Raw genomic sequence first — 25,560 nt, 5'->3', positions numbered from 1 at the left:
GATGCTACTTATATCCTCAATAGTGAAGATTGATACAAAATACCTGTTCAATTCATCTGCCATCTCCTTATTTTCCCTTGTTAATTCCCTAGACTCACTTTCTATAGGACCAATGCTTATGTTTGTTAACTTTGTTAACTCTTTTTAAAATATCTATATCTATTATCTGTCTTTATATTTCTCGCCAGCTTTCTCTCATACTCTAATTTTTCCCTCATCAATCTTTTAGTCATTCTTTGCTGCTTTTTATATTCTGTCCAATCTTCTGACCTGCCTCCCACCTTTGCGCAATTATATGCTTTTTCTTTAAGTCTGATACTATCTTTAACTTTTTAGTTAACCACGGATGGTGGGTCCTCCCCTTGGAATTTTTCTTTCTCGTTGGAATGCATCTATTCTGTGTATTCTGAAATATCCCCTTAAATGTCTGCCACTGCATCTCTATTGACCTATCCCTTAACCTATTTTGCCAATTCACTTTTGCTAGCTCCGCTTTCATGTCCTCATAATTGCCCTTATTTAAATTTAAAATACTACTTGTAGGCCCACTCTTCTCTCCCTCAAACTGAAGTAAAATTCAATCATATTATGATCCCTGCTATGTAGGGGCGCCTTCTCTATGAGGTCATCAATTAATCCGATCTCATTGCACAATACCAGCTCTAGGATAGCCTGCTCTGGTTGGCTCCAGAACGTTCTGTTCTAAGAAACTATCCCAAAAACATTCTATGAACTCCTCATTTAGTCTACCTTGGCCCATCTGATTTTTTCAATCTATATGCAGATTAAAATCCCCCTTAATTATTGCTGTACTTTTTTTGACACGCACCCGTTATTTCTTCCTTTATATCCCATCCTACCGGGTGGTTACTGTTAGGGGGCTTGTACACCACGCCCACAGGTGACTTCTTGCCTGTATCATTTCTTATCTCGACCCAAACCGCTTCTACATCCTGGTTTCCTGAACTTAGATCATCCGTCTCTATTGTGCTAATACCATCATTAATTAACAGAGCCATGCCTCTACCTTTTTGTAGCGTCCTGTCCTTCCTAAATGTCATGTACCATTCAATATTCAGGTTCCAATCTATGTCACCCTGCAGCCATGTCTCTATAACGGCTATCAGATCATATTTATTTCTATTTGAGCTATCAGTTCATCTGTTTTGTTTCAAATGCTATGTGCATTCAGATACAGACCCTTTAATTTTGTCATTTTATTATTTTTGAAACCTCTAGACTTACCTGCTGATTTACTCTTGGATTTGTAATCACAGTCCCTTCCTGTCACGGTCTGTTTATTGTTTCCCATAGTAATACCTTTCTCTCTTGCCTTGTCTCTACTCTTTGATTTACCACATCTTCCCAATTTGATCCCTTGCCCCCACTATTTAGTTTAAAACCCTCTCTACTTCCCTAGTTCTGCAACTCGCTAGACCACTGGTCCCAGCATGGTTCAGATGTAGACCATCACAACGATACAGCCCCCACTTTTCCCAGTACTGGTGCCAGTGCCCCACGAACCAGAACCCACTTCTACCACACCAGTCTTTCAGCCACGCATTAATTTATCTAATCTTATTTGTCCTACTCCAATTTTCACATGGCTCAGGCAATAATTCAGAGATTATTACCTTTGAGGTTATGCTTCTTAATTTGATGCCTAGCTCCTCATACTGACTATGCTGATCCTCTCCCCAAAGGATGAACAGGGGATCTGGGGGAGATTAGAAGTGCAGGTTCACATACCTCACAATTCCCCTCAAGGGGAAGAGAGAAACAGAGAGAGACATACTTCACAGAAAAGAAATTCCATCCCCTACATCTATTTTTCTCCCAGTTAATTTTGAAAAGGTTGAACCCTTGGTGTGGAAGCAATTCTGTACACCGCACCTTTAGGAAAATAAGACTTAGCAAAATTACAGATCATTCCTAGGGTAGCAGAATCTCAAAGATCACAGTCCCAACTGTGGCTGGATGCATAAAAGTTAAAAAAAAGACTTGCATTTATATAGTGCCTTTCATGTCCACCGGACATCTCAAAGCCCTTTCGAGCCAATGAAGTACTTGAGAAGTTTAGTCACTGTTGTGATGTAGAAAATCATCATCATAATGCATCATTGAACAGAGGTGATATTCCACCCTAAGCTTCTCTCAATCCTTGAAAATTATACCCTCTTTAAAAGGAGAAGGACTCACCGACACTAAACTCCTGTCTGTCTCTGTCGTATGCTGTCTTCCCTGTTGTACCTGTTTTCTCTGTCGCACACTTGATGTTACACTCTTTCTCTCTACATCTCAAGCTGGCTTTGCTTATACTCACATTTTGGGGGAGACACAGAGAGAAAGCAGCTGCTCCTTGGTGTCCCTGTTGAAGGGGACAATGCAGTTCTGCTCTCAACCCTTGACACTTTGGACTTAAGACCCTAGAACTGTAGATAACCGGGAGCTATGACTGTCACAACCTCAGGACGTCTCAAAGTGCTTGACAACCAAGGAAGTACATTTGAACTGCAGTCACTGTTACAATTTAGAAAACACAGCAGCCAATTTTTGCATACAATGTCTCACAAACAGCAATGTGACAATGACCAAATAATCTGTCTGTAGTGATGTTGATTGAGGGATAAAGATTGGCCAGGACACTGCGGATAACTCCCCTGCCCTTCTTTGTAGTAGTTCCATGGGACCTTTTATATCTACCTAAGAGATCAGAGGGGGCCTCCATTTAACATTTCTTCCAAAAGATGCCACATCCAAATGTGCAGCACTCTCTCAGTACTGCACTGGAGTGTCAGCCCAGATTTTTGTGCTCAAGTCCTGGAGTGGGACTGAACCCACAACCTTCCGATTCAATCGATGGGAGTGCTACCACGTGAGTAACGGCTGACTCTAAATACACCAAGCCAATGGAAAGAACTCTTGAGGAACTCTTGAGCAAGAACACTTAAGTCACATACAACACGGATTAAATGTAACATAACTCCCCTGTACATTATCCAAACAATCTGTCTCCGCTCCAGTTCAAGTCCACTATTGTACTAGTGTGGTATTTTCCACTTACCACACAGCCCACTCCCTAGTCTGAGCGGCAATTGCTGATATTGCTGAATTAGGGATCATTTTGTTCAGTTGGCATATGACCAGTACAGTCGGAATTGAGGCTCGAATTGAATTTAGGTACCAAGAGCTGAAAGGTCCAGGAGGAAACCAGTTCCTGTTGGCTCGGCATTTATTTACTGTGGATGCCAGGTTTTCATGCAATACCTGAGCTGTCAGTCTATACACAGACATGTCAAAGCGCTCCTCCCTGTCCATAGGCAGCACTGCGATTTTGGACCAAATCCGCAGTTTGGGTTGCAAGCACATCAGTCGCCTGAGAGTGAAGAGCATCACTCTTCAGAATGCTGGCTGCACGATAATTGACTGTTAATCAGACTAAGAGCCACTCAGCAGGTCTGGCAGCATCTGTGGAAAGAGAAGCAGAGTTAACGTTTCGGGTCAGTGACCCTTCATCAGATTTCCAGCATCCGCAGTATTTTGCTTTTATATAAGAGCCACTCAGTGTGTTAGGCCCTAAAAATATTAGCATTAATACACCACAGTAACCTTTCAACTCAATCAGCAACAAGGAAACAACTTTAAAAACTGATCATTCACTAAATAGCTCCGAGACATCCAGCTGGAAGAAGGCTGATCGAATTTAGCTTAACTATAGGCCCTTTCTGCCTGTCCTGTGGATATTAAAGGTCGTATGGCACAATTCAAAGGGAAGCAGCGAGTTCTAGTGTCCTGGCCAACATTCCTCCCCCAACCACAACTACCAGAAACTGGTCTTCTCCCTGATGGAGGGAGGGTTAGGGGTGTGGGACAGAAAATGGGAGTGATACATTATTTTAAGATCCGATTTATTTTCTTCCTAAATGAGGCATGTGTTAATTTGCATTCCAAGCTCGACTCCACGAGGAATACAAAAATCTAATTGGATTCTTGTGTGCAGTTAGCAGAGACTGAAAATAATGTTCTTTTAATACTGCATCCCCCTGCAGTGTGCATGTCAGATGAAAAAGCTGGAGAAGCTCATGGTGCTGACACTGAAAAAAAAAACTTGAGTGTTGGAGATTAATGAATCAGTTCAGTGACCTTGGCAAATCCAAACACTGCTGGAACAGTCAATCAAAGTGAGTGTTCTCTCAATCAAGACATTTTATACGAAAAGAAGAAAATAAACAGAAAACAAGGGGCATTTTTTTTGGGAGATTGCACGGGGCCACATTTTCATCTTGGTTGCAGCCCTGAGGTGACAGACTTCTCTTTAGAGGCAACACAGTAAACTTCCCACCAAGAGTTGTCAGCAGTCCTGGATCCAAGAGGCTGATCTCTCCTGAGTGCGGCTGCAGAGACCGCCTGCATTTTCCACAGCTCTTCCTTTCTTGAGTGCTTGTCATTCAGTGAGGGCTGCCCGCTGACTGACTCTTTGATTTTATCATTTCAACTTTGCCCCTGCCTCAACTCATCTGCTGCTGAAACCCTCATTCATGCCTTTGTTATCTTTAGACTTGAATATTCCAATCTTCCTGGCTGGGCCCCACATTCTTACCCTCTGTAAATTTGAGATCATCCAAAACTCTGCTGCCCATGTCCTTACTCACACCAAGTCCTGCTCACCTTTCACCCGTGCTCGCTAATCTACATTGCCATCAGCCAAGCAACACCTTGATTTCAAAATTCTCCTCCTTGTTTTCAAATCCATCTACAGCCTTGCCCCTCCCTATCTCTGTAATCTTCCCCAGCCCTATAACCTTCCGAGACATCTTCGGTCATCTGACCTCTTGAGCATCCCAATTTTAATTGTTCCACCATTGGTAGCCAGACCTTCAGCCTGGAATTCTCTCCCTAAACCTCTCTGCCTCTCGACCTCTCCTGCTTTTTTTAAGACTCTCCTTTAAAACCTACCTCTTTGACCAAGCTTTTGGTCATCTGCCCCAATATCGCCTTATGTGGCTCGGGTCAAATTTGCTTGATAACACTCTTGTGAAGTGCCTTGAAATGTTTTATTACGTTGAAAACGCTATATTAATATAAGCTGTCATTGTTGTTAGTTCAAAACCACCTGAGTCTCTCGTGTCTCGTCACTGCTGAAGGCTTCACTTGCTTGCTCCTGGAAGGAGGGAGATGGGGAGTTACGGGCAATTGTGTTGAATCAGTGCCCAAAGAAGACAATCTATTCAATTGCCCTGTCCCCACCAGAAATTACCACTAAAAATCAACAATTCATTTTTGCTGCTTAGAGAACTTGCTATCTTCAACATTTATTTTCCATCTTCACCTCTTCAATGCATTATTATGTAAGAGACAGAAACAGAGAGAAAGATCTATCTGTTTGAAAGAGAGAGTGAGAATGTGTGCGGGAATGAGTGGGGTGTCTATAGTGACAATAATAGAGATTTTGTTGTGAAATAAGTTATTTTAACCGATGGTTAAGTCAGAATAAAATGGATGATTTTCTTTTCCCAATTTTTGAAATAGAGGTTCAAGAAGGTTCTGTTGACTAAGACTTCATTAGATAATGACTCGGGCATCAGGAGGTGAGGCTGTATATGGGGTGTGACTGAGTGGTGGTGCTGACTGAGAGTTGGGCTGTAGGTGAGAAGTGGAAGCATTTTGAGTGAAGTCCCCACTTCCATGTCCTCTTTCACCATCACCCTCTCATAACCCAGCAGCAGTCCCCTGCTATCACTCTGCTAGAGAACGCTTTGCTGCAGACCATTGTGACCCTTTAAGGCTAAGGTGTCTGTCAACCTATTTAAGGTGACAGACATGTTGGCATCCAGAGTCTGCACAGTGGTGCTGATGGTGTGGATGGACTCAGCAGCCCTTCCAGGGAGGTGTCACCGAAATGAGCAGCAGCCTTTGCCCGTCTGACTCCATTCTTCCACTTGCTTCTCTTTTGTTCTCCCAACTCCAAAATCCTTCAAGTTGCATGTTAGGAATTCCCTTTTAAACACTGGAGTTGAGATTGCATCATGAGGGTCTACATCGCGTCCCCTGCCACTGATTGGACGGGAAAACTGGAAGTAAAATTAAACAGACACGATGGGTCAAATGGCCTCCTTCTGTATTGAAAAAAATCTATGATTCAATGAATGAGGAGGCTGAGTTAATAAGCCACTACTGAACACGTAATATTACTTGTTCCTTTGGTATGCACACTATTGTAAGATTCACAGGATTCCAAGTAATATGCAACAAATACGTGGGTTTTATTATAACTTAACTGGAACATATACAGCTACTACACTAGCACATCTACACACATCTTATTTTGTTGGGCTACACCCACAACTCTCTGGTCATGCGTGATGCGACATCATTCCCTCTGGTGACCTTCACTTACAGCGTCTTAAGGTGGTCTTACAACATGATATGCTGCACCTACTTATGGGTTTCGTACACGTTATTGGTCCCAATCCCCTGTTCCCAGTGCTGCGCAGAACCAGATCAGGGCTGATGTCCTTAAAATTCAAATAACGATTGCAAGGTGTCGGCATTGAGCAAACTTGTGACAAGTTAAAACTCAGCACTGGTATTTAGCATCAGTGTATTTTAAAAGGGTTTATTTCAGCCGTCTACTGCGGATAGCTCTTGTAATATTGTTTATTAATCTTAGCAACAAGTGGAGAACCTGCACTTTGTCACGTGTTAACACTAGTAACATGGGCTCAATTTATGATTGATTAGCAGTTCCACCTTCAAAGTAAATGTGGCTTTCTGAGCTGGAGGGCTGTGGAGGAGGATCACCTGGTCCTTTAGCTTCTCTGGAGAGTTTTGGAAAACTCCTAGAAAATTGAATTTGATGGAGAAGGGTATTTTGAAGAAACATGAAGAACTACAGAAAACGGTTTTTTTGAAGGAGAAAGTGGTCAAAGCAGACTGACATTATGATGGACTTCAACAATATTGCTCTATGCAGTGTTACTGTAATACTTAGTTCTGAGGTTCCATTGTTTAATCTGTACATAAACCATCATAATTGTAGCCTATACAAGTCTGGTCTGGCAGACAATGTTCTGCATTTAAATTGCTAGACATAATAGGGATCTTATGTAAATTACAGTGTGCAGTTACTGCAAAATAGGGTGATTGTCTGCCCTGTGGTTAACAACCTAAGATGTACATTCCCACAAGAGACATGGTTCATTCATTTGGTACAACCAGCAAAAGAATAGTTTAAAAGCCCAAACTGCAACATCCTGAGTCTGCCACATACCAGAAGATACATTAAAAGCGACCCAGAGATGACCCTCCCTTTATGTTATGGAGGGGTGGGGTTGGGGGGTGGATGGAGTTAGGATACAGATCAGTCATGATTTCACTGAATGACACATCAGGCTTGAGGGGCTGAATGGCCTACTCGTGTTCCTGTTCCCATGGCTCAGTACATTCCAATTAATAGCTCCAACATGTCCCTTGAATGATCTAAACCCTCACTTAACATACAGGTTTCTAGTTTCTCCCACCCCTTTATTGAGATTGTTACGAGCGAGGCGGGATGAGTGTCTTTTCTAGTTCCACTTCTCCACTGGTCACAACATATATTTAAATGTTTACCCAATTACCGAAAGTCAATCATCTCTACTCTACTCTATTCCCACAATAAAATACACCAACCAGGTTTCGTTAATGAACAAAGTAAAAATTATCAGTTTATTATAAAACAAGACTTATCCAGTAAAGAAGCAAAGCATTAACACACAGATTGAAATATGAAAGTTCCCTTTTTAAATACCCAACATGCACACACTGACACACACTGGTTAAAGAAAAAAAATAAAGAAATTCTCTGCAGAGGTTTTTACAAACAGAAACCAAAGAACAACTTTGGCCAAATACTTGTTAATTCTTGAAGAAAAAGGATGAGATATGTCATGTCCCAAAATGGCATACAGTCTGGCGTCCAAGTACAGGTAGACAGGTCACTGAGATCTTTTCTGGAGCAGTTCTTTTCAGGCGGCATCGATACGTAATCTGGCAGGCTTTCCAGGTGCTTCTCAGGAGAAATGCGGATTCAGGTGTTTTAACCCTCACACACTGGATTCAAAGGGTTTTTTTCAAAGAGGTAGGGCAAGAGGATCTGGGCATTTTTCAGCAGACTACAAATCCAACAGCTTTCACCACAGTCCACACCCCAATTGAACCAAAACAATATCCCGAAAGCGAAACCTCCTGACCACCCTAAATCCTGGTATGTCACTTCTCTGTAAACATCTCCCCCAAGTCACCAAGGTTTCTGTTTATTGAGCTTAAGGCATATGACATCCAGTAAAGGTTTGTTTTCAAAGAAGACCTCTCAGTGACCCTTGTAAAAAAGAAAAACATCCATGGAATCTTTTCCTTTTACCAAATGAACCAATGTCCATAATTTTAAATATGAGTCCTCAAAAAAAAATTTTTTAAAAGCACTTTCATGACATTTTTAAATGTGTTTTATTACAAAGTGTGGAAAAAACAGAAGATGAAAAATATTAAAACACATTTACACACGCATTCTCATTCACTACCTGTAACTACTACAGTTCCGCTTTATACCATCTTTGCACACAGATAACATTCTAGACAAAGCATCGGCAATTATATTGTTTTTCCCCGCAATGTGGATAATCTTTAAGTGCTAATGTTGCAATAGTAAAGTTAATCAAAATAGTCTACCATTCTGATTTTTGAATATTTTCACAAACACTCAGGGGTTATGATCAGTATATATCAGTGTCTCTGTAGTCGTGGCGCAATACACTTCAAAATGCTTAACAGCTGGTAATAAGCCCAGGGTTTCTTTTTCCACTGTTTATCTCTTTTTGTGTCAATTTAGCTTTTTGGAAAGTATCCCACTGTGCTTTCTATGCCCGATTCGTCATCTTGTAACAGGACAGCACCGATCCCCCAGATCACTAGCATCAATTGCTACCTTGAAGGGCTAAGTGAAATTTGGGGCAGCCAACACTGGTTCATTAATCAAAATGGCTTTCAGCCTCTCAAAAGATGCTTGGCACTCCCCTGACCACACTACCTTGGTTTTCTTTTTTTGAAGCAAGTCCATCAGTGGAGCTAAAATTTGGTACAAACCTGCGGTAGAAACCATACATCCTCAAAAACCTCATGATTTCTCGCTTAGTCTTCGGGGTAGGGAACTCCACTGATGCTTGTACTTTTGCTGTTCTTGGAAACACTTGTCTTTGCCCTACTATATGCCCGAGGTTAGGTTACCCTCAATTTTGCAAATTCACTTTTGGCAAGGTTTATCACTAAATAAGCCAATTGTAATTTTCTAAACAGAGCTTCTAGTTGTTCCAAGTGCTCCTTCCAAATGTCACTCTAGACCAGCACATCAAGGAAAACCACAGAGTTAGGAACACTGGCTACCACTTGGTTCATTAGTCTCTGAAATGTGCCTGGGGCATTTTTAGCCTGAATGGCATCACTGAAAATACCGCCTGGTGTGACAAAGGCTGATATTTCTTTAGCTCTGGGTGTTAAAGGAACCTGCCAGTATCCCTTTAACAAATCTATTTTTGTAAGAAACATGGCATTGCCCACTGTGTCAATACAGTCTTCCAAGTGAGGAACTGGGTAGGAGTCTGCCTTTGTTAATGCATTAACCTTTCTGTAGCCTATGCAGAATCTAGTTGAACCATCAGATTTAGGCACAAACACCACTGGGGCACTCCAGCTGCTTTGACTGAGTTCAATTAGGTGGTTTTCCAACATGTAACAATGTCCATAATTCTAAAATTCGAGTCCTCAAAAAAAAACACTAAAAGAAGCACTTTCATAACAAGGTATCCTATTAATGCCTCCTTTAGATCTCTCCAACACGGCTCAGCACTCCCTCACCAAGAGGATGGTAACTGCTCTTCTCCTAGGAGAAGCTGCTCCGAGGAGTTTCTGCTCCCTTGTCAGGATACTGGCAATTGTGGGTACAGAGAAGCAACTCACCAATTTGTCAGGTCATCAGATGGGAGAGTGAACAGTGACAAAAGAGAGAAAATATATTCATTGCATACTTCAACATATCACAAGTGCAAAGGACAAATGCCTTCAGGAGAGAAAGGCTTGCAAAAATGGCTCATCCCTCAGCACCAAACTCTTTACATTTCATATTTATCTGTGAGCAACAACATGGGAGATCAGCTGTTTAAAAACAGAAGTATGAAAATTAAACATAAAAGCTATCAGGAGTAAGCTCCTGCACACTCCTCACATGTAACAAGGGCAGACAAAGACCCTGACAAACTCAGCTGCCCGAAGACTGGTCTGGACCTTCTCAACCTAATAAGGTTGGAGGATTTAAATTACAGATTTCAACTGTCAACACATGAGCCACCCTTAAAATCAATTTGCATTTGTCATGGGTGGGGAGGGAAGAGAAAGAAAAATATGACATGAAGCATTTGATTTGAAGGGAATGAATGATTATAAAATATCTATGCAATACTGAGTTCCTACCACTGGAGGATACCCACAGCCTCAAACACTGTACTGCAGAGGATTAACAGCACACACTGAAGACATCTAGTGGTATTGTAGGGTGTTGTGATAGTTAGTATGTTAAATATAACCAGTTAAATATATGTTTATGCTAAATATGTATGTCATCATAGGAAGTGACACAATATCATGTGATTCAGTTTTCTTGTGCAGTCAGCACGTGTAGACTGAAGCAACAAGTCTCCATGAACGTTCTGCGTTCAAACCTTCATGCCTGCCCTTCAGCTTTGCTGATATTAGTCTAGAAAGAGACAATACAACAAAGGGTATTTGATAAACTATGTCCGAAGGGAAGGTGTCAATGTCTTAATATGCAACTTTTACAAAGCCCTGGAGAAATGAGAAAATAAACTGAGAAAAGTCCTGGTCTGAAGCTCTTATACACTCAGAAGACTGAATGAAACCTGGCGTTGCAGCAAACAGCAACTGAAATTTAACACAGGCAAGACAACAGGTTAAGCAGAAACTTGGAGCTGGGTTTAAGCTCAGCCTGACAGAACTTTGACAGTTCTCAATTCTACAGAACAATCACTGCACTCCAAAAGTAATTTGCTGCACTAGTGCTTCGAGACATTTTAGTGATGTGATAAGGTACTAGAAAAATGTGAGTATTTGCTTGTTCAATCCAGGACCTAAAGGATTCAGATCTACAACACCACATCTAAAGACATTGTGTGCACGCTCTGGGCATCATAATTCTGGTTCTGAGATCAGACTTGTCAATTTCTAACAGCCTTCCAGAGAGGGAGGGAAATACCAGATTTCTAGTCATTGACAGTACTGTTCAATGATCTCTCCTCTCCCACCCAGAGATGACGTGATAGTGCCTTGCACTGAAGATTACCCCTTCCCAGCCATAGTGTTGATACATTTCCTTCATGCTAACAGCCACTGCACTTCAAGATAATTGAGCATGTGTGAAGTACTTTGGGATTTTTCCGAGATGTTAAAGGATGCTAATATAAAAGCAAGTCCATCTGTCTTTCATTCAGTACATTTACACCAACATATTCAAATTCCAATCAGCTAAAACAGCTTTCCACTTACTCGATTCTGGTCACTTCTTGAGTACTTGGAATTACCAGAGAAGTCAAACTGAATCTTCATAAAGATAAATCTGCATTTGAAGATGTTGAATTAACATTTGCCAGCGACATTAAACTAAACAGGATGAAAGTCTCAGCATTTGTGTATATGCCACATTTACAGTGCTGGAAGGGTGTGCAAAGATACACTGGAATACATTATCTGGATACAACCACATCAATTAGGAAAAGTGGCGGCTCTGCGAAAGTGTTTAAAAAAAAATCTATGAAATAGTGTTGGGCTCATACACGGGAAGAAACATGAGGAACGTCGACTGTTGTTTCAAGGACTAAAGTTCCTTGATCCTAAAAGACAAATAAATAATTCACCTGATGCATCACAGCTGCATTAGGGCTGTGCTGTAGCAGAAGTACAATATATGGTAATAACGTGTTATGTATGGCATCAAGCTCATAGACCGATGCAGAGCCGCAATAAACACAGATGAAGCATTACGCTTGCTTGTGAAAGTTAAAAACTCAGTGTGTACTGTTGGTGCTGAAACTGACCATAGGTATCATTTGTGAAATTGTCCTACATTATGAAAATAAAGAATGATGATGAGACTACCAGACACAATGCTTGATGCAAGAGCATTGCTCCAGAATGACAATGATGCTGAGATATTAAAGCATACAATGGTAAGGTTATTGTGGCTGTGACAGAATCTACCCTGGAGATGGGGTTACTCAGAACTGAAGCAGAAAAGGAGGCAGCTTTGGCATCCTCATATAAACTGCAATGATGGGATGTCTAAATGGAAAACCAAGACAGCAGTCTCCAGAAATACAACTGCATTGGAATTGTGGAGGGGAAGAAAAATTAGTAGATGAAACACTGCACAAAAGGGAGTAAGATTGTAATTTTCAACGATTTACACAAATTCACGTTGCAAAAGATTTATCCGGGTTAAATGATCATAGAGAAATGTAGCGAATTTCAGTTGGAATCCACATGAAATAAGTGGAGGCAATGTGTTGGTCCAGAACAAATCACAATCCTGTTCACAGAATTGTTCAAACTGCTTAAATGCAAGATTCAGATCAATCACCAAATAAAATTACTGCAAGAAAATCTGAGATTAAATGTTCAGAAACACTTAGACACATATAAAATCTAAAGTTCTGAAAGTAATTATACACAGATCATTACTGGTTTCAAGCCTGAGTCGATATTACAGGTTCCCTAAGAATGGATATAACTGATAATAACTTTTTCCTTTTCTGACGAAAGGTCATCAGTCTGAAACGTTAACTGTCTCTCTCCCCACAGATGCTGCCAGACCTGCTGAGTATTTCCAGCATTTTTTGTTTTTATTTCAGATTGCCAGTATCCAGATGCTTTTGTATCATTGTTTAATTCACTGCCACTTCTCATCCAGGAATGCTCACCTTGAAGAATTTCTCTTCTCTCTGATGGTGTTTCGATTTGTCTCTTTTACCTTGTTCACCTTCATTGCTGTTTCCCTTCTCGTGTTGCAGCAGATATCTACCAAAACTCAGCTTCACAGCCACATCTCATTCCTCAGGAGCAGACCCCAGCTCCAACCTATTCCATGTAGATTCCAAATGAAATTCCACCCTTCACATTTCAGATCCACTCACAATTAGAGATATCTCCAAGATATTCTTCGAACCGTCACACTCACTGCACTCTGAGATCCACGCTCAATGCCAAGCACAGCACTATGCACACCCCATGGCCGTGCTTCAGCAGCACCAATCCACACCATCTCAAAGCTGTCCTGGTCTGCAGTTCCATTTCATCACTCGCCTCATCTGGCATTTTAACTAAAATCTGTTTTTCTTCCTTTCAAATGTCAAGGATCACAAGGTTCAAGAACTCCTCAATATCAATGCTCCTCCCAATCCTTCTACCGTTTCTCTTTCCTGATCCCATCCCTTCTTCCTATCTCATCCCTTGCCATGTATCAAGGTTTATTCATAGTAGCAAGGTTTATTATATAACACGTAGAGGAATGGCAGGGCTGCTTCAATCTCTGGAGTGCACATCCTATGCTATGTGGGAACTCCAGGACACTTCCCATGACCTAGATAGCCATTTGTGCAGTAAGTGTCGTCAGTTGCAGTAGTTCGAGCTCTGGGTTTCGGAACTTGAGCAACAGCTAGCATCACTGCAGTGCATTCAGGAGGTTGAGAGCTTCATGGATAGCACGTTTATAGTTGTGGTCACCCCACAGCTTAAGTGTATGCAGGGACAGAGGGAATCGGTGACCACCAGGCAGCCAAGAAGAAACAGGCAGACAGTGCAGGAGTCCCCTGAGTGTGTCTCGCTCTCCAACTGGTATTCAGTTCTGAATACTGAGGAAAGTGATGGTTCACCTGGGGAGTATAGCCAGAGCCAAGTCCATGGCACCAGGGCTGACTCAGCTGCACAGGGGGGGCACAAAGAAGACTGGAAGAGCAATAGTGATAGGAGACGCGATAGTTAGGGGAATAGACAGGCGTTTCTGCGGCAGCAGATGTGAATCCAGGATGGTGTGTTGCCTCCCTGGTGCCAGGGCCAGGGTTGTTACTGAACGGCTGAAGAGCATTGAGGGGGGAGGGTGAACAGCCAGCAGTACTGGTCCACATTGGTACCAACGACATAGGTAGAAAGAGAGATGTGGTCCTGCAGGGAGCTAGGTAAGAAATGAACAAGCAGGACATCAAAAGTAGTAATCTCCGGATTACTCCCGGCACCACATGCAAGTGAGTATAGAAATAGGAATCACAGAATTGTTACAGCACAGAAGGAGGCCATTCAGCCCATCGTTTGTGCACCAGCTCTTTGAATGAGCAATTCACCTAATGCCATTCCATTGCCTTCTCCCTATATCACTGCACATTCTTCCTTTTCAGGAATCAGTCTAATTCCCTTTCAAATGCCTCGATTGAACCTGCCTCCATCACACTCTTAGGCAGTGCATTCCAGATCCTAACCATGAAGAAGTTTTTCCTCTTGGCCAAAGGCAGATAGATGTCTTAAGAATAGAATAGATGAATGTGTGGCTGGAAAGATGGTGCAGGAGGGACGGCTTTAGATTCTTGGGACACTGAGACCAATCCTGGAGAAGATGGGGCCTGTACAAGCCCAACAGATTGCAGCTGAACAGAGCTGGGGCAAATTTCCTTGCGTGGTGATTTGCTAATGCGAATGGGGAGCATTTAAAGTAACTTGGCAGGGATTTGGGAACTAGGAGATAATTCAAGAGAGGAACACCAAGGTTCACAGACAATTGGGAGAGACAGTTTGTGCTAGAGTAGGAAATAGTAAGGTATTAGGTGGGGTCAGAGTACAGGGAAAGTAATAAAGTCTAAATTAGATTTGCTTTGCATGTATGTGAGTGCGCAGAGTGTGATAAATAAGGATGCTGAGCTGCAGGCACAGACAGCCACGTGGAAGTACGACGTTGTGGTGATAATGGAGACCTGGCTGAAAGAAGGGCAGGACTGGATACTAAATATTCCTGGATACAAGGTGTTCAAGAAAGATAGGGAAGGAAAGGGGGAGGGGTGACAGTTTTGATTAAAGAGAACATTGCAGTGCTAGACAGAGAGGATGTCCCAGAAGGGTCAAGGACAGAATCTATTTAACTGGGGCTGATGAACAAAAAAGGTGCAATTACTTTGCTCGGTGTAGTATATAGGCCACTAACCAGCGGGAAAGATGTAGAGGAACAAATTTGCAAGGAAATTACAGAGAGATACAAGAATTATAGAGTGGTTATGATGGGGGACTTTAATTATCCGAGAATAGATTAGATTAGATTAGAGATACAGCACTGAAACAGGCCCTTCGGCCCACCGAGTCTGTGCCGAACATCAACCACCCATTTATACTAATCCTACACTAATCCCATATTCCTACCAAACATCCCCACCTGTCCCTATATTTCCCTACCACCTACCTATACTAGTGACAATTTATAATGGCCAATTTTACCTATCAACCTGCAAGTCTTTTGGCTTGTGGGAGGAAACCAGAGCACCCGGAGAAAACCCACGCAGACACAGGGAGAACTTGCAAACTCCACACAGGCAGTACCCGGAATCGAACCCGGGTCCCTGGAGCTGTGAGGCTGCAGTGCTAACCACTGCGCCACTGTGCCGCCAAATAGACTGAGATAGTAGTATTGTAAAGGTAAGAGAGGGGCAAGAGTTTCTAGACTGTCTTCAGGAATATTTTCCAGTCCAATGAGTAAGAAGGCATTGCTAGACCTAGTTCTTGGGAATGAGGTGGGCCAAGTGGATCAAGTGTCAGTGGGGAAACATTTAGGGGACAGTGAAATTGTATCAAAAGGTTTAGGTTAGCTATGGAAAAGAACAAGGAACATCTGGAGTAAGAATAATGAGCTGGGGGAAAGTCAACTTCAATAGGGTAAGAATGGATCTGATCCAAATAAATTGGAATCAAAGGTTGGCAGGCAAAACGGTAACTGAACGGCTGCCTTTAAAGAAGAGATAGTTTGGGCACAATTAAGGTATATTTCCATGAAGGGGAAAGGTAGGGCAAACAAATCCAGAGCTCCCCTGGATGACAAAAGATATAGAGATTAAGATAAAGAAGAAAAAAATGTGCTTATGACAGATGTCAGGTGGATAACACAAACAAGAACCAGGTGGAATACAGAAGGCTCACATGGGAAGTGAAAAAGCAAATAGGAGAAGCAAAGAGAGAGTATGAAAAGAGACTGGCAGCTAATATAAAAGGGAATCCAAAAGTTTTTCTGTGGGTATATTAATAGTAAAAGAGTGGCGAAAGGAGGAGTGGGCCAATTAGGGACTGAAAAGGGGATTTACATATGGAGGCAGGGGGCATGACTGGGGTATTAAATGAATACTTTGCATCTGTCTTTACCAAGGAAGAAGATGCTGTGCAGGTCTTGGTGAAAGAGAAGGGAATTCAGACACTTGAAGGGTTCAAAATTGAAAATGAGGAGGTATTGGATAGGTTAGCTGTAAAGTTGATAAGGCACCAGGACAGGATGAGATGCATCCAAGGATACTGAGGGATCAGAAAGTGGAAATTGCAGAGGCACTGGCCATAATTTTCCAGTTTTCCTTAGAATCAGGGGTGGTGCCAGAGGACTGGAGAATTGCAAATGTTACACCCTCATTCAAAAAAGGGTGTAAAGATAAGCCAGCAACTATAGGCCAGTCAGTTTAACCTTGGTGGTGGGGAAGCTTCTAGAAACGATAATTTGGGACAAAATTAATAGTCACTTGGGCAAATGTAGATTAGTTAAGAAAAGCCAGCACCAATTTGTGAAGGGAAAATTGTGTTTGACTAACTCGCTGGAGTTTTTGGATGAGGCAACATAGAAGGTTGATCAGGACAATGCTGCTGATTTGGTGTACATGGACTTCCAAAAAGCATTTGATAAAGTGCCACACAACAGACTTGTGAGCGATGTTATAGTTCATTGAATAAAAGGGACAGTAGCAGCATGATATGAAATTGGCTGAGTGACAGTAAACAGAGAGTAGTGGTTAATGGATGTTTTCAGACTGGAGAAAGGTTCGTAGTGGAATTCTCCAAGGGTCAGTGTTAGGTCCCTTGCTGTTCCTGATATATATTAATGACCCAGACCTTGGTGTGCAGGGGACAATTTCAAAATTTGCTGATGATACAAAACTTGGAAACATTGTGAACTGTGAGGTGGATGGTGTAGAACTTTAAAAGATCACAGACAGGTTGGTGGAATGGGCAGACAAGTGGCAAATGAAATTTAATGCAGTTAAGTGTAAAGTGATTCATTTTGGTAGGAAGAATGGGAAGAGACAGTATAAAATAAAGGGTGCAATTCTAAAGTGGCTGCAGGAGCATAGGAACCTGGGTGTATATGTTCATAAATCATTAAAGGTGGCAGGACAGGTTGAGAGAGCGGTTAATAGAACATACAGCATCCTCGTCTTCATTAATACGGCACAGAGTACAAAAGCAAGGAAGTTATGTTAAACTTGTACAGAATACTGGTTTGGCCTCAACTGGAGTATTGTGTCCAGTTCTGGGCACACACTTCAGGAAAGATGTAAAGGCATTGGAGAGAATGCAGAAAAGGTTCACGAGAATGATTCCAGGGATGAGGAACTTCAGTTATGTGGGTAGATTGGAGAAGTTGGGAATGTTTTCCTTGGAGAAAAGAAGGTTGAGAGAAGATTTGATAGAGGTATTCAAAATCGTGAGGGGGCTGGACAGGGTAGATAGGGAAAAACTGCTGCCATTGGTGGAGGGATCAAGAACAAGAGGGCACAGATTTAAGGTAATTGGCAAAAGAAGCAACAGCGACATAAGAAAAAACTTTTCCATGCAGTGAGTGGTTCGGATCTGGAATGCACTGCTGAGAGTGTTGTGGCGGCAGGTTTAATCAAGGCATTCATGAGGGAAGTGGATTGTTATCTGAAAAGAATGAATGTGCAGGGCCGCGGGAGAAGGCCAGGGAGCGGCACGAGGTAAACTGCTCTTTCAGAGAGCCAGTGCAGACATGACAGGTCAAATGGCCTCCTTCTAAGCTGTAACAATTCAATGATTCCATGTTTTCACTATCCCCTCTGACTTACCCCTCACTGACCCTGAATGATCTGTCCTTAGCAAAGGCCTCAGCTTCATCCCCTTACACCCCCACCTCAATGAATTTCAAGCTGGGTTTGACACTGAGCTCTTCCTTCGCTTTCACCCGAGGCCACTTCTTTGGCCAGGGGTCTTCCCCACCCCCCCCCCAACCCCCACTCAGTGGACCCTTTCTCCCATCTCCAGTATTCTCCCTCCACCTGGACTCCTCCCTCTGGCCTCTTACTCTCTCTAGATCTCGACATTGGAAACTGCTGGCATTGCATCAGCTGTCTCAATTTCTCTGCTCCCCTGATTCACTCTAACCGGTTTCCCTCTGAACTTGCAGCACTCTGTTCTCTCAGGTCCAACCATAACATTGTCATTAAACCTGATGACCTGCTGGCAAGGGTGTTGATTGGTGAACCAACCACTACCTAGCAGAGACTGAATCTCAATTCTCTGACACTTTCTCCTACCTCCCCCTAGACCATGACCCTACCATGGAACACCAAGCCCTTGTTTCCAAGACTGTCGCTGACCTCATTTCCTCTGGAGATCTTCCCTCCACGGCCTCCAATCTCATACTTCCCAAACACACACAGCTCGCTTCTATCTCCTTCCCAACATCCCCAAACAGGATTGCGCTGGTACACCCATCGTTTCAGTCTGTTCCTACCCCACTGATCTGATCGCTTCCTCTCTTGACTCTATCTTTTCTCCCTTTGCCCAAGCTCTTCCCATCTACATTTGCGTCTCTTCTGATGCCCTTAGCCACTTTAACAGTTTCCAGTTTCCGGGCCCCAGCCATCTCTTTTTCACCATGGATGTCCAATCCCTCTACACCTTCGTCCTCCACCAAGACAGTCTGCAGGTTCTCTGCTTCATCCTTGAATGGAGGCCCAACCAGTCCCCATCCACCACCAGGCTCCTCTGCTTGGCTGAGCTTGTTCTCACATTGACCAACTCCTCCTTTGACTCTAATCACTTTCTCCAAATATGGGTCCTAGCCATGCCTGCCTTTTTGCGAGATATGTGGAACATTCTTTGTTCCAATTCTATTCCGATCTCCTCCCTCAAGTCTTGTTCCAGTACCTTGATGACTGTATAGGTGCTGTTTCCTGCTCTCATCCTGAACTGGAAAATTTCATCAACTTTGCTTCCTACTTCTACTCTTGGTTCATCTACAACTCTTGCCTTCCTTGACTTCTCTGTCTCTATTTCTGGGGATAGGTTATTGCCCAATATCCACTATAAGCCCAGTGGTTCCCACAGCTACCTTGGCAGCACTTCCTCCTACTCCACTTCCTATAAAGACTCTATTCCATTTTCCAATTTCTCCATTTCCGTATCATCTGTTTTGCCAGTGCCACCTTCCACACCAATGCTTCCAAGTGTCTTCCTTTTTGCTGAATGGAGGATTCCCTTCCACCATGGTTGACAGGGCCCTCGACCCTGTCCATCCCATTTCTTGCACTTCTACTCCGATCCCTTCCCCTTCCTCCCAGAATCACGATAGGATTCCTCATCTTCCACCCCACCATCCTTCACATTGAACAGATCATCCTCCGCCGATTCCACCACTTCCAGTGTGATACCACCACCAAACACAGCTGCACCGCCGATTCCCTTTCAGCATCCAGAGTGGACTGATCCCTCTGCAACACCCTGGTCCACTCCTCTATCACCCATAACACTTCCCATGCAAGTGCAGAAGATGCAACATCTGCCCTTTTACTTCCACCTTTCCCAGCTTCCAAGATCCCAAAGACTCCTTCCAGGTGAAACAGCGATTTACTTGTATTGTTTTCATTTTAGTATACTCTATTCACTGCTCACAATGTTGTCTCCTCTACATTAGAGAGACCAAAGGTTGATTGGATGATTACTTTGCAGAACACCACTGTCCAGCCCGCAAGTCTGACCCCGAGCTTCCAGTAGCCTTGTCATTCTAATCCTGTACTGTACTCTCAACTCTCTGTCCTCAGCCTCCTACAATAAAGCTCAATGTAAGCTTGGGGAACAGTGACTCAACTTTTGATTAGGCATTTAACAGTCCTCCAGACTCAACATATAGTTAAATTCTGCCCCCATTTTTCAGACAGTGGCTGTTGGCAATGATACTGCCATTCCCATTTACACCTACTCTAGACCCATCTTTTGTTTCTTTACCATCTCCTTTTGCCTTGCACCATCATCATCCCCGTTGTCACGTAATCTCCCCTGCCTTCCACTCTATCACAGACCTTCCCTTTTGTTCTTTTCCCTCTCCCCTTTCCCTGCCTTGCTTCAAACCTGTTACATCTCTAAATGTTTCCAGTTCTGACAAAAGGTCATCAACCTGAAACATTAACTCTGTTTCTCCCACTGCAGATGCTGCCAGACCTGCTGAGCATTTCTATTATTTTCTGTTTTTATTTATAACTGAAAAATTTTAAGGGAACCAACTATGATGAGAGTAAGTTGACAATATGTTTGATGTAATGATATAACCAGAGCACTCACAGATGTACCCTTCATTCAGAAAGTGTCAATATATTATATTTTGAGTACGACAGTTAGGCACATGAAGTTAAGTATAGGTGGTGGAAGCCACTTGTACCCAGCTCAGCCTTCAATAGAAACCTACAATTCCGCCATCCCAGCTTCCAACTTGGCTCTTCTGCGATTCCAGAGCACTTACCTCTAATTCTCTAACCACACCATTCCCAGTATTTATGCTGTTTTGAATGAAGACGTGCTTCCTGACATTAGACCTAAACTTGCCTTTTACCTGTTTGTGCTGCAGTGATGTTTTAATTTGCACCAGTGCTGAGGTTTAATCTATTTTACTCTACATACTATTCCACCAAAAAATCTCTTTTTAGTCACCTCCTTTCAGTGTTGAAGAGTCCAACTTTTTGTAATCTTTCCTCTTAACTCAAGTCTTCTGACACTCGGAATTAACCTCGTGGGCCTTCTCTGCACCATCACCAGAAAGGGCTTTAATGTTTCTCTTGTGCATTGTTGACCAGAACTGAACATGAACTTCAAGAAGCAGCCTTTCCAAAGCATCACATAACTTCTGCCCAAGAAAATCAGACTTATGCTTTCCTGATTTTTTCGGGGAGGGGTGAGGGGAGAGCACGAAGGAGTACAAGCAGTAACAACTTGTGTCCTTGCACACTTGTGTCCTTGTCGTATTTATGAACCTTGTTCTGAGACAGAATCCCATGCTGACTTGAGAGACAAAGAATTCCCTTGTGGACGGATCAGAACACTAGGATAAGCCCATGTGTGTTCAATCACACATTTTAAACCACTTGTCAACCTCTTGACGGCTCATTTGCACTTTGATAGTTGAAGCCTCCCTCAATTGAATTGTGTGCAATGCCCTGCTGCTGGAAATATGCAGCTGACCTAATCGTCCATCGGATCACTCCACATTCACGGTGCTCAGCGTGCATAAATGTCATACTTCAAACTGTGGAGACAGCCAAAAATCACAGGTCGTATATACTATAGGAACAGAATTTTCACAGTGTTTATATGAACACTCAGAAAATATCAGAGAGGTAAAATAAATATAACAATTGATTAAGTGCACATGCAGATAAAATCTGAATTTTACACATGCTGAGCAGACTTAAGTAGGGCTTTTAATTTAGGAGTTAGATATGTCATATATACTCAATTCTACCTCCACTCTGGGACAGTCAAACATATGGGGGCCACAAGCATGCCTCTTCCCTTGTGCATTAACCCACTCTCTATGCCTAGTAATGAACTGTGGTATTAAAACTCCCCAACAGCCTCCATATTTCTGAACCTGCATTCTTAAATGAATCAAACGCAAGCACAATGACCCAGCGATGTGCAACAGTCTCTCATTTCAAAGGGATTTTTCAATTGCTCAATTGGGAGTATTTATCCCAAGCACAGTAACTCCTGGTTCCTTCCCAATATCCCTTCCCTAAAAACTGTCACATTGGTCTTGGATAACCATCAGGTACAGATTTCAGAATATCAGTCATTAGGAACACCAGTAGCTTGTTCTCCTGGCCTGATATTTATGTGACTTAGCATTATACATGTCAAATTTCCTGATTGCTTCCACCGTTCACGTTGTCCCAAGTGTCACCACCAAACATTGCAGCCCCTCTAGTTTTCTCTCCACACCACAAGTGGTGAATTACATATAAAGGTCACAACACACACTTATAATGGCACATTAATTATATTCAGTCATCCACCAACATCTTGATATAAATATGGCAAAAAAATTTATTGTTCTTTAGATCAACAGGTTTGGTGTAGCAGAGGGATCGGTTAGTCACACAGTAACAGGCGTCAGTCACAAAGTGACAGGGCTGCAGCATCAGTAAAAGGATCTGAAAAGAAAAATCTTATAACAACAGAATGGGCTCGTCCGCTTAGGTATGGGTGACTCCAACTTTTTCAAAAATCAAAGAAACTGTCCTACCTTTGACCACTTGGGGTTTAAGAGCCGTGCTTTAACTGCATCGTCCAGGGCCTTCTCATACTCGTTCAGTTTCACCAGAACAGCCGATCGGTTGCTATACAGGATACAGTTCTGTGGGTCAGCTGCAATGGCTTCAGTGTAGAGCTGGACACCTGTAGTGAAATCTCCGCTCTGACATGCTGCGTTGCTTTCTCGGACCTTCTCAATGAAAGCTGCTTTGCTCAGTGTGTGCCCGCTGCTGCTACCGGAGATTCTGCGCATTAAGCTTTCTTCGAAGACGGAACTCTGCAATGAAACAAAATTTAACATTTTATTTTTAAATAAGAATGTTTCCTTTCCTTTCCTAGGGTGTCACCTCTTGTTGAGGTACAACACAGTCATGCTCCAGTCCCTTGCCCAGTGGCTATAGGTGAGCACAGACAGGAAGGATTGGGGAGAATATTACTAACAAGCTCTACCCTATCCTCACCCAGAGTCCACGAATGTGTTTTCTAGTAGAGGATACAGGACAATGATCAGAAGTACAAGACCAGGTTGATTTTTGTATTGACAACACTCCTATGAAGCACTTTGGGACCTTTTGCAACATTAACAGGCACTAAATAAATGCCAGCTGTTGTTGTTGATTTTTCCCTACTCACACATCCATGACCAGTGAAGCTCAGACAACATCAGCTAACTGAGCAGGTACCAGGAATCGAACCAGGGACCTTCACCAGTTTATACAGCACCTGGTTGTGGCAGCTTCACCAACTGAGCCACTAGGGGAGTGAATCTATACAAATATACATTTACACACATAGACACCACTCCCGCATTATCAGCCTCTCAGCTAAAATTTTCTTCCAGCCATCCTTCACCTATGACAAAGGAGGCAGCGGTTAATAATGGCTTTTAAATCAGCTCAAAAGACATATTCCATATTAGAACAATAAAACATAAAGTGGAATGTAAACGTTCCATTTTCAGTCCAATATCTCGGTTTTAATCAAAAATCTACAGCTGAATCAAACTTCAATTTCCTAGAATTTAAACTCCTTCACCTCAGGCAGTGCCAAATGTAATCATCTCATTCCTCTAGATTTCAGACAATAACTTGGTATGGGTGAATGTTGATGATTATTTGTGTGAATTATGAATCTAAACCCATGTTAAAGCCTATCATGGAGCTGAGCAGAATTAAGAATCAATGCAAAAATTAAGCATCAATAATAATCTGAGGTTAACTGGATCCCACTAAGTTCTAATTTATGTGCCTATTTAAAATACCTCAGCTCTTCCAAGATCATATTTTTAAGCTTGAAAGTCAGAACTGGAGAAGGATTCAAAATTCTGGAAAATGCAGCAAATAAAAATGTCAGACCCCCGTCGAAAACAAACCACAAGCTTGGAGCACAGACATCCCCTTCTGAGCACTTTCTCTGCAGTACTCCCACATTCAAAATGGAAGCAAGCGTGCTGGATTGTTGGGTATCTCTGCATGCTTGGGTTCCACTGCACACTCAGTGCAACTGCTTGGTCACTCATGTCATGGGCCTAGGTTTACAGGGCCATTTTTGAGTAGTCAGGTTTTGAAGTGTTTGGTCAGCCTTAGTTGGGTTTTCCAGGCTGGCACGCATGGCTCACCTCCTCCAATAAAGGGCTTGTCACTACACCTAAGTTTTGCAATACAATTTCTTTTCCTCCTCTTTGCGGTTGCTCCTAGCCGACATCACGTGTTCCACTGAAAAGTTAGATGACTTTCTGGTGTCCATCCACCCTGATGCTGACTACACAGAGGTGTGTGAACCTGCTCCGAATTGCCTTTTTGCCCCAATTTTCCCTCCAGCCCTCGACTCTGCCTAGCTCCTCTCAATAACCAAGATCTGATCTTGTAAGGAACCGCAGACTTGAACCAATGTCCTTTTAAGTTAGCTTGTTTTGTTGAAACTCGCTATTCACAATAAGATACTGTACATCCCTTTATTCAGTTCCAGCTTTTTCTGCCAATATTAAACAGACTGTTGTACATTTATTTCAGACACAGACACGGTGACACAGAGCTTCAGAAAGAAGGAACTGGCACAAGATCACAATCTACAGGCTATTTTTGGAGATCAGATTGGATTTTGGCTTCATAGCTTTCTGAAACCACAAAATCAGACATCGCTAAAACAGTCAGTGACAACCTCTCAATAGTTGAGAGTACATTAAGGCCAGACACAGATAAATTATTCCCCTCATTAACTTAAAAGATGTGTAGCATTACCAATCACATTGTGGAAATTCTATAGCAACCAAATGTCTACACCGTAGCAACAAAGCCACACTCCCAGCAACACCAGGTGGTCCCACTTTAAGCTGAGACAGGGAACATGCTGGAGTGTTGATAATCATTGACCTTTCACCTCTTCAGATACAGCCGATTCCTTTGCTTTGATGTACTCTTGTTCTCACCCTCCCACTTGAGAAAATCAAGAGGACAATTGATGGTAATTGCACAGAATTATTTCATTTTTACACTGAATTCAGTGTCACAATGCAAAATTGCATAAATGCACATGTCTGCAAAACAGCACGCTTCCAAACATTTTTTTTTTAAACGCACATAAATAGCACATCGTGTTGAAACACTTCAAAGCACTCATCCAATTACTGCACTTTCGAAATGCAGTGATTGTTATGTAGACAAAAACAACCACCATTTTGTGCAGGCAACATCCCAGAGACAGAAACTGATTATGCATGTTTTACAAATGATCTATTTAACAGTAGGCAATACTGCTTTCATTTCCTTGTAATACTGATGTAGGTGTGTCCACATATGGACTGGATAAAGTTAAGGATTTATTATACTTAGAGCAATGATTTTTAGAATGTTTGTCTTCGGTTTTCCAGGGTTTCTTTTTTTTGCAAATCACTGTCCCCCATTAAAT

At 42.4% G+C, this 25,560-nt stretch overlaps 1 protein-coding gene across 3 annotated transcripts in view; it reads right to left on the bottom strand.

Annotated features, from left to right (window-relative positions):
* Positions 1-25,560, bottom strand: part of ttc28 (tetratricopeptide repeat domain 28) — an 825,016-nt gene that overhangs the window by 738,737 nt on the left and 60,719 nt on the right. For all 3 annotated transcript variants that reach the window (XR_010977250.1, XR_010977251.1, XM_068054870.1), the window contains exon 2: positions 22,646-22,930. Coding sequence is in view for 1 of the 3 variants with exons in the window: in XM_068054870.1 (XP_067910971.1) it covers positions 22,646-22,930 (285 nt within the window). In the remaining 2 variants the exon portion in view is untranslated. The remainder of the gene's footprint in view (positions 1-22,645; positions 22,931-25,560) is intronic.

The sequence above is a fragment of the Heterodontus francisci genome, chromosome 23, assembly GCF_036365525.1.
Source record: "Heterodontus francisci isolate sHetFra1 chromosome 23, sHetFra1.hap1, whole genome shotgun sequence".
Taxonomy (NCBI): Eukaryota; Metazoa; Chordata; class Chondrichthyes; order Heterodontiformes; family Heterodontidae; genus Heterodontus; species Heterodontus francisci.
Note: the sequence above shows the minus strand (reverse complement) of the source record. Positions and strands in the feature narration are given on the sequence as shown.